Raw genomic sequence first — 14914 nt, 5'->3', positions numbered from 1 at the left:
ATGAATGTGGTCTAAGAACTTAAAAATTTTTAATTTACCTATTAAAACCATATCATTATTACTTGCTTTTATATATAAATCAGAAATAACCAATTTAAAATGGAAAATTTTAAAGAAAAAAAATGAAAAAAAAATCCCCCCTCAAATTTTTTGAACCCCCTTATGATTCATCACCCCCAAACTCAATCCCAGCCTTCCCTTTGTGGTATGGTACTTTGGAGTACAATTTCAGAGAGATCCATACACTTGAACACAAGTTATTGTCTGGAAACTAGAAAAATGCTTGTTTTTTTACCCCTTTTTGGCCCCAAATTCCTAAACGTTTAGGGCAATTACCCCCAAACTCAAACCCAGCTTTCCCTTTGTGATATGGAACCTTGTAGCACAATTTCATAAAGATCCATACATTTACACACAAGTTATTGTCCTGAAACTAGAAAAATGCTTGTTTTTTTGCCCCTTTTGGCCCCTACATTGTAATTCCTAAGATTTTAAGGCAATTACCCCCAAAATCAATCCCAGCCTTCCCTTTGTGGTATGGTACCTTACAGTACAATTTCAGAGAGATCCATTCACTTGAACACAAGTTATTGTCTGGAAACTAGAAAAATGCTTGTTTTTTTACCCCTTTTTGGACCCAAATTCACAAACATTTAGGGCAATTACCCCCAAAATCAATCCCAGTCTTCCTTTTGTGGTATGGAACCTTGTAGTGCAATTTCAGAAAGATCCATACACTTACACACAAGTTGTTGTCATGAAACTAGAAAAATGCTTGTTTTTTGCCCCCTAATTCCAAAAATTTGGAGGCAAATACCCCCAAAATCAATCCCAGCATTCCATTTGTGATATGTAACCCTGTGGTACAATGTCAGAGAGATACATACACTAACACACAAGTTATGTCTGGAAGTTACAAAAATGCTTATTTTTGGCCCCTTTTTGGCCCCTAATTCCTTAACTGTTGGTACCATAACCCCCAAAACCAATCCCAACCTTCCTTTTGTGGTATTGAACCTTATGGTAAAATTTCATAGAGATCCATACACTTAAAATAAGTGGTATAAAAATGTAAAAAAAAAACATATCAAATTCATTCATTTATATCAGCTGAAACATACCAAAAGATAAAAGTTTAAATATATCTTACTTTTTATCATTTTTTAACTTCAATAAATAGTAAAAACCACCATGAAAATTTCAATCGACCAGTATTTGCCAGTATTAACCACTTGTGGAGTATTGTCTAGGGCGGTAAATACCAGGGGCGGTAAATACTGCCCAACCTTGTGTTTAACGCCACTCTCAACACTATTGTGCTAATTCGTGGCAGTCAGTTTTTATTGGTAGAGGAAGCCGGAGTGCCAGGAGAGAACCATCAACCTTCGGTAGGTAAACTGACAATCCTAGTCAATTAAGATTGAGTCGAGTGCACCTGCCTTGTGCGGGATTCGAACTCACAACCTAAGTGTTAACTGGCTAGTGATACAGTAGTTTGACTACTTAGACCACTCTGCCCCCTTTTCTGAATATTGTTGTACCCATAACAAGAGTATTTTGTGCATATTCAATTGTAGTTAGGCAAGTTATTTTGTGTTGTGATGCACACTGGAAGTAAACATAATGTGCATAACCATTGAAGATTATCTGTTTACAAGCCTACGTAGACTCAGGAATATGACCCCTTCAGCTGTGAATGAGATAAAGCAAGTTTATACACAAAATTAAGTGATTATACAAACAAACATTTAGTAAAACATAAATTGGAAATATACATTATCTTGAGGTAACTTGAATTCAATATGAAGAGCTTGCATAATTTTGGCAATTCTCAAATCCTACCAAAAATCATTTATGACCATAAAATGCAACTCACATCTATTCTGGGTAAAAGTATGACAGCAAAAATAGTTCAGACTTCACTGAAAAGGAACTGTAACCCTGAAAGTGATAAAGTGTTATTACTTTTTTCCGCGAAATGTCAAAAATTATTCTTTCGTTTTTATAAGAAATACATGTTTTTATTGATCCATGTCAGAAATATCTGTATTTTAGTATTTATAACATAATACAACTACCAATGAGTGTCGTTGAACAAACAAGTTAATGTGAATAAGGAAATGAAATATGATCGTACGACAAAATAAATTCAGTTGTTTTCCTTCTTTTTCTCTCGGCCATCGGCATGGAGTTAATCTCGCTCTGGACACGTGATAGGAAACCGGTACGAGATTTAAAATATAGTAGCTTTTCAAAAACGCTTGTTTTAGTAAGCACCGTGACGATGTTTGCCAAATAATCAATATCATTATCTATATGTTTTATGGGCAATTAAAGGGGCACTAGCTGTCAAATTCATGTTCACCGATTTGACTCAAATTCTCATATTTGTTATATAACAATGTAAAACATTTATCCAAATTATAAAAAATCTAAAATAAACAATTTACAGGGCATAGGATCGATAATATGTAGCTTCGTTTTGTGTGCATTTTAGTCTAGACGCCATCTAATTAACTGTAGAGTTGACCTCCCGAAAACCACCGATGCCCATATAAGGGATATAAACATAAATATAGATATATATAGATAGCGCAACTCGTGCAATTGGATTCTTCTAGGTCTATTTAATTTCACATTTATAGATTAAATTATATGTTAATCATCATTTTTACCTGTATAAGAATGATTTTTTTAGGCTCAAATCAGTCAATTAAATGAATTACCTTTGTTTACTTTCAATGTTGACATTCTTTTCCTTTAAATAATCAAACATGCACACAATCCATGCGTTATCCAACTCTATCTAAGGGGTTAAACTGAAGTTCACATGAATACGGATTCAATGAGGTCGAATTATTCACTTGCAAGAGAATAATTCATCCTCAATATTTATTTGCTTATTTTGACAAAATTAGACAATACTGGCTGCTAAAAGCGAATTATTATTTCACTATTCCACTTTCATTAATGATTGAACAAAAAAAAAATCATATTTTATATTTTTTTATATCTCGTAGCTAGTGCCCCTTTAAAACCGAACTTCAGAGTTACTTTGAAACTACATACGCTACAGGTGGTGTGAATCAGATCTAGGACTATCATACTAACTTAGAGTAATAGTCCCAGATCAGATGTGGATACTAAAAATTCAAAAGGTCTGTTACAGCACTTCAATAGTATACACAACTTTTGACTTCTCGACTCTTTACATATGATTCCGTATTCTAAACTTAAAGAAAAAATGAAAATAAAACATTATAAATTTCGTGCGTTCGAAAAGTCATTGGCGGATCCAGGGGGGGGGGGGGGGCCTTTTGTGGGAAAAATTGGTTGATTATATAGGGAATCACTGAAGCATGACTGGAGCGGCCCCCCTTAGGTCAGTCAGTGGGCCCCCCTTACAAAAAGTTCTGGATCCGCCACTGAAAGTGACTTTTCTGGATTAACCTTTATCAGGTACGCTCCATAAAAAAAAGGTTGAAATCTATGAATGCTTAATACTTAAACACACCAAGAGCTGTATGTCTAAAAGAGACACAAAATAGACATCTCAAACTAAGTTCGTCGTCACCTTTACAAAAAAATATGTTTTAGTAATGGACAAATTATAATTTCCCAAAACACCCTGAATCGCACAAAAAGTTCACTGAAACTGTTATCATTAAAATGTTAGTAAATGTTTTACAATATATTTATTATGTTTGGAGGATGTATTTTCCAACAGACATTCGACATTACTACTTGTTCCTTTATGCTGTAAATGCAGACTTCACAAAGGTGTTTCTGAAGAAGAAAAAAAAAAATCTGGAATTGTCCCATAACTTCTTTAACCGCTATATATGTGATGTGTTTCATGGAATATTTCAAGGTTTAGTGACTATATAAACACAAAAAGATGTGGTAGGATTGACAATGAGACAACTGTCCACAAAGACAATAATGACGTATGTAGCAGTTATCATCTATAGGTCACCGTACGGCCTTCGACGATGAGCAAAATCCATATCGCATAGCAAGCTATAAAAGGCCCGACATGACAAATGTAAACGAAACAGCCTGATTTATGTAAACAACAAGCAATGAAAGACAAATATGATAAACAGCAATAAACGACAACCACTGAATTACAGGCTCCTGGATTGGAACAGAGACACACAGAATGATGCAGTTAAGCATGTTTGCGGGCGCAAAGCCCTCCCCTAAATAGGAACAGTGGTGAATAGCACAACATATTAAAGTACAAACTATCAACTAATTTGGAAAAGGCTTGTCTCAACAGATTGACACAAAAAATAAAAACTAACATAAAGACTCAAAACAAAAAGTACTGATCTGAGAGTACTCGCAATTATTGAAAGCTAGTTCAAAACCAATAACAACTAATACACAAATCATTTATCTAAGATTTAAATTTAAATCAGTCGACATCCGATTAGGGAAAACAAGATCTTGTTGACTGCATCTACCCTCAATGAAATTGAAATAAAGGATACCACAGACACAATTAACTTTGGCTCATATTTTTCTTTCGTGGGAAACACAACGGGTACCACTAGCAGGAAATGGGTTCACCCCCGGTTTTTGTTGACAGCCAAAGAGATGATTTCCATATTCGTTGGCTTTTGATGTATTTAGGAAAACATTAGGATAATATAATTACACAATTCGATGCATTGAAGTAAGAAAAGTCAACTTATCATATCTCCTGGTATTACCTACCAAAAAACATGTAACTTTCAATCCATGCCTTTGTGGGATAATTGTATACAAACTATCCCTTTCAGTATTCATAAATTGGTCTGTATCCGTAAATTTGGCAGGATAATTGCACTAAGTTGACTTATAGCCTAGCCGTTTTGTCTCTTCTACGATTACTATTTTGTCATATACAATACAATAATATAATACAATAATATTTTTATTTTTCCAAATTAAAGGTCCCATTAAGAGCATAACATTAATAACAACATGACATAGACATTACAGAGTGATTAAAGAAACATAAAATAATAGTTCAAATGCATGAGGAAAGGGTCCGTGGTCAAGGTGAGATAATTTTGCTATCTATTAGAGTATTTAACTAATTTTCTGATTTTCTAAGTTGCAGGCCTTTATCAAGGTATGCACATAAAATAGATAAAAAACTGCTATCTTCATTACTCATGATCCATGTAAAAAGATCATTTCTGTTTAAATTAACTAAACTGGGGTATTTTTTGATATAATCAGTCATATCTCTTCTGAGGTTATTGTAAAGAGGGCATTCGAGAAGAAAGTGCATTTCATTTTCAATAGAATTTGAATTACAATATAAACATATCCTATCATGTCGAGGTAATATTTCATATTTACCACATGCATTGATAAAACTTTCATGTCTGCCAGTTTCTATTCTTAAACAGTGTTGCGGAGTCTGTATTTTGTTAACAAATGTTTTTGGGGGTGCTTTAAATCTAAATAATTTTCATAGTCAAATGGCCTCTTGAATGAAAAATAAGTGTCCAATTTGCCTTGATTCTGTAAATAAAAATCTCGCATTTTCTTACAATCATTTTGAAAATTTAATATGAGCAGTTTTTTTCAGTAAATTTTTAAATTTATTTTTGCCTAAATTTTTACATATTTAGGTCAATACCCAATTTTTCGCTGTAGAAAATGATATTAGAGAGCCATGCATTATTGGAGTTAGTTTGAGCTTTACTCTCAATCATTTTTAACTCAGCATAAGCACTTTTCAATAAATCAGTTGGGAAATTCTCTAGTCTATGCCAATACATAAACATATGTGTTAGCAAATTTATATAAAGAGGATATCTACCCAGTTCAGACAGGACTGCTACGTTTGTGCACATCTTTGTAACACCAATAATATACTTGTAAAATTTTAAATTTAGCTTCTCAAACTCCCAGTCTTTAAATATGTCATAAAGGGATAATTTTTTCCTTTTAGGAGTAATGTTAATAACACCCCAATTTTCACAACCATACGTTACAATTGGCTGTTTACAATGATCAAATAAATGCAAAAGAGTTTTAATAGGAGGATTTGATCATTTCAAATCTTTATACAGTTTAAAACTGGCCTTTTGACTTTTTTGGAATAATTGTTTCCTGGCTTCATTAAAGTTTCCAGTATTTTGGATGACTATGCCAAGATATTTGTATTGTTTAACACATTCGATAGAATTATTTCCTATCTTGAAATCTTCATTAAGGAGTCTACCACACCTATTGAATATAATAATCTTTGTTTTCTTCACATTTATTTCCATGCACCAATCTTTGCAGAATATAAATGCCATAGAATTTGATCTTTGGTGTATTGGTTATTCATTATTGCTATGGCACTCCGTTTGTCTTTTTCTTCGACATTTTTTTAGAAGTACTTTTCTGTAGCGTGCTTTCATAGTTTTTAACGAACGTACCTGTAGAAAACTCATTAAAAACGGTATTAGATAAAATTTTACGTTAATATTGTACTTAAAGCGCGGAAATCACTATGTGATCCGTATAAACTCATCGAACCATTAGACAAACTTATTAGTAAAGGTTATCTTACCAATGTTGGAATTAGATCTTTGAATACAGTTTACATTGGCACAAATATCGATTTTGTCATCAGCAGATTAAAACATAACTAAATTTGTATTCTTTTCAAACAGTTTTTTGGGATGTATAAATACACATCCACGTTCATTTTCTATATAGAGATTACTCAATCTATATATTACATTATACATATTTATGAACAGGTTAACTCCTAACTATCCTACTGCCTGTCGATACTTTTTGGCATTGCACAAGTCATGTCTTCTTTGACTGTCCATGACGTTAAAACACTAAATCCCTGGGATGTGTTGTAGTTGATTTTAGTCTCTGATGCATGATTTTTTATTATTAATTGTTTTTAGCTTTTAACTAGCTTTCAGTAACTGCGAGTAATCTCAAATCGTACTTTCGTGTTAATTTGACCTGTTGATACAATTTGTAATGTATTTTTGTTATTTAATGTTTACTTATTCAGTGTTATGTCTATCTCACTATTCTTAATATATACCACCTTTGATAAGTGTTTAATATGACGATAAATTTCCACCTTTTCCCTCGTACTAGGAACAACAAAATTATTTATTTTGTAAAAATAATTTCCGTACTCCATGTATCATACCTTACAACAAAATTATTTTTTATTTAACTGTGTACGTTATTTTATTTGGCGACATTTTGTTAAAGGTTATGGTTGTCTTTCTGATATTGTTAAACATCTAACCCCTTGTTTTATCAATTTTGTATTTACATTGTGTCATAGATCAAATTTATTCGTTCAGTGTATGTTCACTTGTTTTTGTTAATATGAATTTTTGATTGAGTTAAGCCATTTCAATTGATATTTTGTAGTGTGTCTTTCTATGTTGTGATGTTACTGTATTGTTTCAGGTAGGGTGAATGTTGGCGCCTATTAAAACGTTTAAACCCGCTGCATTTGTTTGCACCTGTCCTAAGTCAGGAATCTGATGTTCAGTGGTTGTCGTTTCTCGTATTTTATATAGATCAGACCGTTGGTTTTCCTGTTTGAATGGTTTTAAACTAGTCATTTTTGGGGCCCTTTATAGCTTGCTGTTCGGTGTGAGCCAAGGCTCCGTGTTAAAGACCGTACTTTGGCCTATACTGGTTTATTTTTATAAATTGTGACTTGGATGGAGAGTTGTCTCATTGGCACTCATACCACATCTTCTTATATCTATTAGATACATGTTGTTTTTTTTGCGAATTCGGAATGTTGCGTTTACTCATTATAATTATGTTGATGGATCTGAGTGGAAACCTTGTTAAATGTTCTTGGTAACGGTCTTAATAAAACATTTTACTTTTCTTTGATTTGAAGTCAGATGTATTCCTCCTTTTCTGCAAAATGAATTTCTGTTCAGCAAAATTGTATTCAACTCTTATATTTTCCTACAAAATTCTGGAATATCTAAATAAGAGGTAACTGTAGTTTACCCGATGGTAATACCTCATAAATTCATTTGTAATATACAAATCAAGAAAGAAAATCACTGAAGAAATTAGATGAACTCCACACGGAGAGAGACCAGGCGCATCGTATGCATCACCCGCCATGCAAATCCATATTCATTCAAAATGATATGATCAGGAATTGGACACAATCTGTCAATTTTCAGACCAGACGACATTTCAGAAAATTTTAAATATACGACCACGAAAACGTATCCCCCGTGAGTTCAGACACAAACATATCATATCGGTCAACCAAGATCTTATTACAGTAGAAATATTGTGATATGGTTTATTCAACAAGAGTGATGTCAGTAAGATGTGGATTCTTAAACATTCTAAAGGTCTCTTCCAAAATCTCTAAAAAAAATTACAACTTTGCAGTAATATCAAAATTTTGATTTCCCTACACTCCCATAACATTACTATTTCACATGCTCAAATGAAAGATCGACTATAATGTTTCATAAAACAAAACTTGTTATACAAAAATTGGAATCGTTGATCTTTACAATAAGATTCCTTCTTTTAAGTGATGTAAAGAACCTTGCTGATTTCAACAACAATTACACCGGAGACGTTATCATAGAAATGCAGGACGTTTTGATCGACGATATATTTTTCGAAATTGTCAATTGATGTTTCTACAGACAGTCTGTTTTTCAATAGGTATTAATTGTGCACCCAACTCGTTGACAGTTTTTTTTGTTTTTTTTGGTTCTTTTTTGTACTCAATGAACTTAACTTTTGTACTTTTATGAATTAGAATTCATACAGGACCTTCTCAAAGACAAAAATAAAAACGTCTTTCACTTTCAGATATATTGGTGATGTCCTGTCACTCAATAACAAACATTTTAATGAGTGCTTGCATCTCATATATCCCAGTGAACTTGAAATTAAGGATATTACCGAAACTACAATTTAATGTCTGTTTTGCTTCTTTATCTTTTCCTCAATCTTAACTCGACAATCGACAAAACATATTTCATTTAGTGAAAGGTTTTCCGGTAAATTAACTTTCGTGCTTTATTGCCAAAGTTTACCGAATGTGACCTTATAAACGTGAATCAACACAGAATCATGGAACATGTGAAAAATAAGTAAGATGATAGACATGCAATAGAGCGATGTTTTTTTTTCCAAGCGTTTCTATTTGTTAAATAAACTTTGTCAAAACAGTTGTTAAATAATTTGGTCAAATATTTGTATCTAATGTACGTCCTTGATTTGGTGTATTAAAATTTTTCTTTCAGAATTAATCAACACTATCTTACTTCTACATTTGTTTACCTATTTTTCATCATGGTTGTTCTCTCGCACTAGCATTGTGCGGTTGCCGAAGAAATAACAAGAGGTCTCGTGGTTAAGGTTACTGCGCACGGAAAAGCTGTCGGCGAATAAGAGAACGGAAAGACAATAATTCAATAACAGTACATTTCTAAAGATTTTTATAAGATATCTAAGATTTTTTGTTAAATGAAAGTCTATGTATCCGTGTTTTGTAGTGAAATTTAGCCATTCAAATTTGTAAAACATATTTAACTTTTTGTTTATTTGAAGTATCAATGACTTTAAACTAGAATCTATGACAAACGTTTCCATTTCTCAGCATCAACATACTCTCTGTCCAATCGTATGGCGTATAAATAACTTAATTAATATCATACGCTCGTGCAGATTCATGCTATACGGATTTCATTAACAATGGTTCTACTAACACAAAAACTGTCCCAACTATTATGAGGAAACGACTGTGTTTGAACTCACCAGCGACATGTTTTCGTGGTCTTAGATCTTTAGATTACAGAATAGTCGTCTCATTGATCTGTAAATTTACCTCTTATGTCTTATCCCCGATTGTGACCTTTTGACTGAATAAAAATTCGCATGGATGGCGATGCGTGCATAGCAAGAGTGTTGAGGCATCCTGTCTCGCTACTTTCATAGTTCTTGTGATTGTCTCTGTTTTTTCGCTGTCAGTTTCTTTGATTTGTATTTTCTTTATGGACCTATGAGATTTGAGCATCTGTGAACTACTGTTGTTTTTAATTTGTTAGCTTGACACCTTAAGTTTCGCATATGCTTTAATCCTTACTAAAATAAATAAGCCGTTTATTTTTTACTGTTTTGTTTGTCACATTTCCTTTGTGAATACTATATAATACTAAAAATAGGAATCCTAACTGGAAACTAGTCCACATTAAGAACTCTTCGAAGAGGAAATTAGGAATAAAAGGTAAGACGTTTAAAAGGAAAAACTATTTCTGGAATCTAGATATTTTTCAACGCTTTTATTGTGATCTGATTTTGGTGTGTCGTTTTTGTCACAACAACTGATATATTTTAAATGTTAGAACTGAGAATGAAAACGGGTAATGTGTCAAAGAGACAACAGCCCGACCAAAGAGCAGAAAACAGCCAAAGGCCACAAATGGGTCTTCAACACAGCGAGAAAATCCCGCAACCGGAGGTGGGCTTCAGCTGACCACTACACAATAATGTATACTAGTTCAGCGAAATGGACGCCACACTTAACTCCGAGACATATAAATGAACCAAAATTTAAAAAACCACAAGACTAAGATAGGCTAGAGGTTCCTTACTTGGGACAGACGCATGTTTATTCTATAACCTGAAAAATATCAAACATTATATCTTATTTAATTTAATCTTCATTGTTTAGCATATGCAGTTTACGTTGGATAGTTTTGGTTTTCTTTGTGGTTCGTTAGCCCATGCTCAATTGGGAAGGGGGAAGTGGTAGTTGTAAGTGCATGACCAAAGGCACAGTTTCATGTGATGAATATGCGGAAGATACAATTTTAATATAAGTCTGCTGAAAAATCTATTTGTCTTCTTTTGAATGTTATTTTATTGTGAAACGTCCAAAATATTTAACATGAGCTGTAATCGTATTCTGAACCCTGGACATTGGAACAGTGATATCTCCAACCATACCTAAAAAGAAAGACCTCCAAGATGAGAAATGTATGCATCATTGAAATCAATAAACAAACATGTAACATAACAAATAAATCAATGAACACGTATTGTATGGGTTATAAACTTATGGTTACTAAATAATAATGCTAACTCTGTGTTCCTTACAGCTACATAATGATTGGAAAGCCCCTTCTTTTTTAAATGTTTAGTTTATCACATTTTATTACACTTTCTGGGCTCTTTTAATAATAAATAAACGTTGAATAACTTATGTTTGATTAAAATGAAATTGAATACGTAATGCTTTAGATCTAAGAGAAAAAAAAGACAAATACAGAATAGCATTTAATTTTTTCGTGGTGTGTGTAATATAAGACATCAAACAGATCCGATTAAATGAAAAGATTGATTTTTTTTTTCATAAATCAGGATCACTATATACACCGTTTTATATCTTCCTCAAAACAAACAATAAACCTAAACTTACCATTTGCCAAAACCCCCACAATTTTTAACCCTGACGGCACAATTTGCATCGTTTGATATGTCCGAGTTAGTGAATGCTGCAACAAGAAAACAAATAACATGTAAATGTAAATTCTGTAAGGTAAAATATTCTCATACCACATCTCCTTATTTATATACAGATTTTCAAAACGATACATAGATAATAGCAAGTCATATATATAAGTGCAATACAATCATATTCAAGACACAAAAAGATATAATTAATGAACAAATAAATAAATGAATAAATATTAACATGTATTTATAAAGAGTTGTTTTCATTTTTACAGCCTTGGATCGATACTGATGCTGGTGGACTATCACTTCCCGAGGGTATCATCAGCTCAGTAGTCAATACTTCGGTCCTGGCATGATTTACAACAAAACTTTCTAAAAATGTCCGTTTATAAATTAGAAATTATCAAGAAACTAAGGTTTCAACTCTCTCAGGTAAAGTTGACCTTAGATGGATTTGGTTATTATTTTTAGGTCCTTTTTGGTCATATAAGTTAGCTCTTCAACTCTTTTGGTTCTTACACATCCTTGCCTTTCAAATATTCGGCTTTGAGCGTTCCTGGGGGAAGGTAAATCCAAAAAAGCGCTTCGGCCGTATACAATTTATACAGTGTTTTTTTTCATTTATACCCTGTATACCAAATTGAATATTTAAGACATATATGTAAATAGATATAAAAGATGTTATCAACTAACAATCTACAAAAGCGCTTTGCATAGTATGACGTAAGTTACAACAAACTGATATGGTTGTTCATATTCAGTTATTAAGGTTCCGACCAGTATTCGATATCAATTCTACTCGATATGTTTTTACACAAGATATAAAGATTATAAACTTATATAGCTAGCATATCAAGTTGTACTCACAGTTGCAAGTGTCGGCACAGCCGTAGGTATTAACTCGCCAACATGTGGAGGAACTAGTGCCGCTTGGCCTTCCGCAAAAGTAGTTACTGTTCATCTGGAATATACCATAATCTTTCGAACCATTGGAATTTGTACCTACTGCGTCATATTTGTAGTTACTTTCGTGTTTAACCAAACACAGCCCTGAAAGGAATTATCAAATACAATTGTCAGTACAGCAGACCGCACCAGCTACTAACATCCGTCTCCTTCGAACAAAATAGACGTACAAAAATCATCGAACAATATATGAGCCAAATAGTCTAACTGGGTACACACGCACAACGTGATTGGGTTCACTGAAGCCAGCTTTACACACTGACTGACAGACAATACTTACAGCATGCCCTAAATATGTTCTAAAAAAAAAAAAAAATTGTCTTACTTCAGGAATACGTTAAAACTGAAAACTATATAATTTAGATTGCACATGTTGTTATTGAGTTTGGAAATATCCACTCTCAGTCATGATACAGATATCCGCGTTTACTTTGTAAATGCTGCATTTTGTATGCACTTTTGATTTCTAAATTCTCCCAAGAGGTAATATTCAGAGATTCTGTGGCGGCATACATATTAAGATCAGAAACTTAGAACAAACCCGTATCAAAGTGTGTGTGAAATTGCAGTGAATAAGAAAATATATATTTTAATATTGTGAAAATCGTTCTTAGCAAGAAACTGTATTAGTTCTGCTTTTTTTGAAGTAAATTAAACATGCAAATTTTCCAAAAACAGATGCATTGTCATATGATATGCAATGCGCCACAATAACCATTATCAATATTCACCTAGAACCGATTAGCTGTTGATCATACTCACAGTCTCTAAGATCACTGTCTGGTACGCCCTGATTGCGTAATGCTTGTACAACTTGGCACTTTGTTTTGGTAGCTCCATAGGAATACCCCACCAGTGCAAAGACAAGTATTATTGGACACAAACAATGCATCTTGTATTCGCTGACCTGCAAAAGGGTTTTGTGGGAAAAAATGTAACAATTACAGTAATCTTAGATTTTTATTCCTCGCCACGACTTTTTGAGAACAAAAAAAACAAAAAAAAGAAAAAAGAATTTCTGGTTATTTTCTTTATTTTGCTACATTTTTTCGCCAAAATGGTAAAAAATAGAGAAAACATATATTTTTAAAAACAGCTTCATGAGAATCTAGAATATTTTTATAATGGCCTAACGGTAGCGTCATATAACCGAATCTTGTTCTCGCTGAGAAAATAAAATTAATATACCAAATGTATTTTTATGCAACACTTTTACATGATAAATGCAGCTAATTTGTACATTTGTCTTTAATATTAAGCCATCATGCTAGTTGCACATCTAACATTATTGACACTAATTTTTTAGCTAACATATTTATATAAAACGATTTATCATTACACACCAACTATTTGCGCCAGCAAACTAGTTTAACCCCACCACATTGTATATGTGCCTGTCCCAAGTCAGGAGCATGTAAATGAGTGGTTTTCTGATATTTGTTATTCGTTTATTGCTTTGCATAGTTGTTACACCACTGTCCCAGGTTAAGAGGAGGGTTTGGCGCCAGCAAACTTGTCTAACTCCGTCACATTATATATGTGCCTGTCCCAAGTCAGGATCCTGTAGTTCAGTGGTTGTCGTTGGTTCATGTCTGGCATATTTGCTTTTCGTAAATTGATATGTTATTAGGCCGTTAGTTTTCTCAATTGAATTGTTTCATATTTTTTATGTCGGGGCCTTTTATAGCCGACTATACGGTATAAGTTTTTCTCATTGTTGCTTACACCCACTTCATTTGAAATTTGGTGGATAGTTGTTTCATTGGCAATCATACCACATCTCCTTATTTATATATTTAAAATCAAAACGTTTAGCTTACCTTTATGAATCTTTTAAGTATAAAAACAAAGATTTCTACCCGACTATATATACTACAATAATATCCGGTAGTGAATTTCCAACAACCCACGTACACCGGATCACAATAACAACTTAATTGTTTGAGGCCAGGGGAACAGGTTTTAGCTTGATAGAGGGAGGTATTCCAGAAAAAAACAATACACTTCATGTTTTATCTATATTACTTTTTTTTGGAAAATAAAAATCTCATAATTTATTTTTCCGCAATGCAGTCATAAATGCACCCTGTTTGACGACCATTGATAAAAAAAAAATCTTTTTGCAATTTATTTTACAATTCACTCTTAGAGGACCCAATGCCACTTAGTTACCTTTGCTAATGTATTAAATTTGATAAATATCTACATCCTGCTGATACCTTCAAATACTAATAACAATGAGTAAACAAATAAAGCTTAAACGAAAAGAATGATCATGAGAAACTTATAAAACTTTGTTTGTTATTTCAGATCGAGACATGCTCCAAGAACTAATACATTTTGTATGCATATTGTTCGTAATTGAACGCGTGAATGGTTTTAATAGATTTTCGACCTTGAAATCAGGGAAATCTTATACATGCCCATTGTATGACGAAATTAGACATTAATAAGTTTT

At 32.9% G+C, this 14914-nt stretch overlaps 3 protein-coding genes and 1 long non-coding RNA gene across 18 annotated transcripts in view; 1 reads left to right on the top strand and 3 right to left on the bottom strand.

Moving 5' to 3' along the window:
- LOC127709649 (uncharacterized) overlaps positions 1-2206 on the bottom strand; it is a 479059-nt gene extending 476853 nt beyond the window's left edge. For 13 of the 14 annotated variants that reach the window (XM_052215357.1, XM_052215329.1, XM_052215315.1 and 10 more), the window contains exons 1-2: positions 2138-2197; positions 1877-1941 (exon numbers count right to left, since the gene is read on the bottom strand). The gene's annotated coding sequence lies outside the window, so the exon portion shown is untranslated. Of the gene's footprint in view, positions 1-1876; positions 1942-2137 lie in introns of all 14 variants that reach the window. The other variant, XM_052215267.1, reaches the window with a different exon arrangement.
- The window catches only part of LOC127710138 (uncharacterized), a 304241-nt gene that overhangs the window by 88155 nt on the left and 201172 nt on the right, over positions 1-14914 (top strand). The gene's annotated exons all lie outside the window — the stretch shown is intronic.
- Positions 1-14914, bottom strand: part of LOC127709512 (uncharacterized) — a 217648-nt gene that overhangs the window by 45765 nt on the left and 156969 nt on the right. The gene's annotated exons all lie outside the window — the stretch shown is intronic.
- Positions 10827-13387, bottom strand: LOC127710058 (lysozyme-like). The gene is made up of 4 exons (XM_052215784.1): positions 13219-13387; positions 12358-12540; positions 11453-11528; positions 10827-10980 (listed from the first exon to the last, which is right to left on the bottom strand). The coding sequence occupies exons 1-4, from the start codon at positions 13346-13348 to the stop codon at positions 10917-10919; spliced, it is 453 nt and encodes a 150-aa protein (XP_052071744.1). The 5' UTR covers positions 13349-13387; the 3' UTR covers positions 10827-10916.

This window comes from Mytilus californianus, unplaced genomic scaffold (assembly GCF_021869535.1).
Source record: "Mytilus californianus isolate M0D057914Y unplaced genomic scaffold, xbMytCali1.0.p SCAF_1, whole genome shotgun sequence".
In the NCBI taxonomy this organism is placed as follows: domain Eukaryota; kingdom Metazoa; phylum Mollusca; class Bivalvia; order Mytilida; family Mytilidae; genus Mytilus; species Mytilus californianus.
The sequence above is the reverse complement of the archived record's forward strand: the minus strand, read 5'-3'. Positions and strand labels throughout refer to the sequence as shown.

Coding starts and splice junctions, on each gene's coding strand:
- LOC127710058 (XM_052215784.1), bottom strand. CDS start 13,348: ATGCATTGTTTGTGTCCAATAATACTTGTCTTTGCACTGGTGGGGTAT. Junction 11,529..12,357: donor CTGTGCCGACACTTGCAACT/GTGAGTACAACT, acceptor TTCTTGTTGCAG/CATTCACTAACTCGGACATA. Junction 10,981..11,452: donor TGTGGGGGTTTTGGCAAATG/GTAAGTTTAGGT, acceptor CTTTCTTTTTAG/GTATGGTTGGAGATATCACT.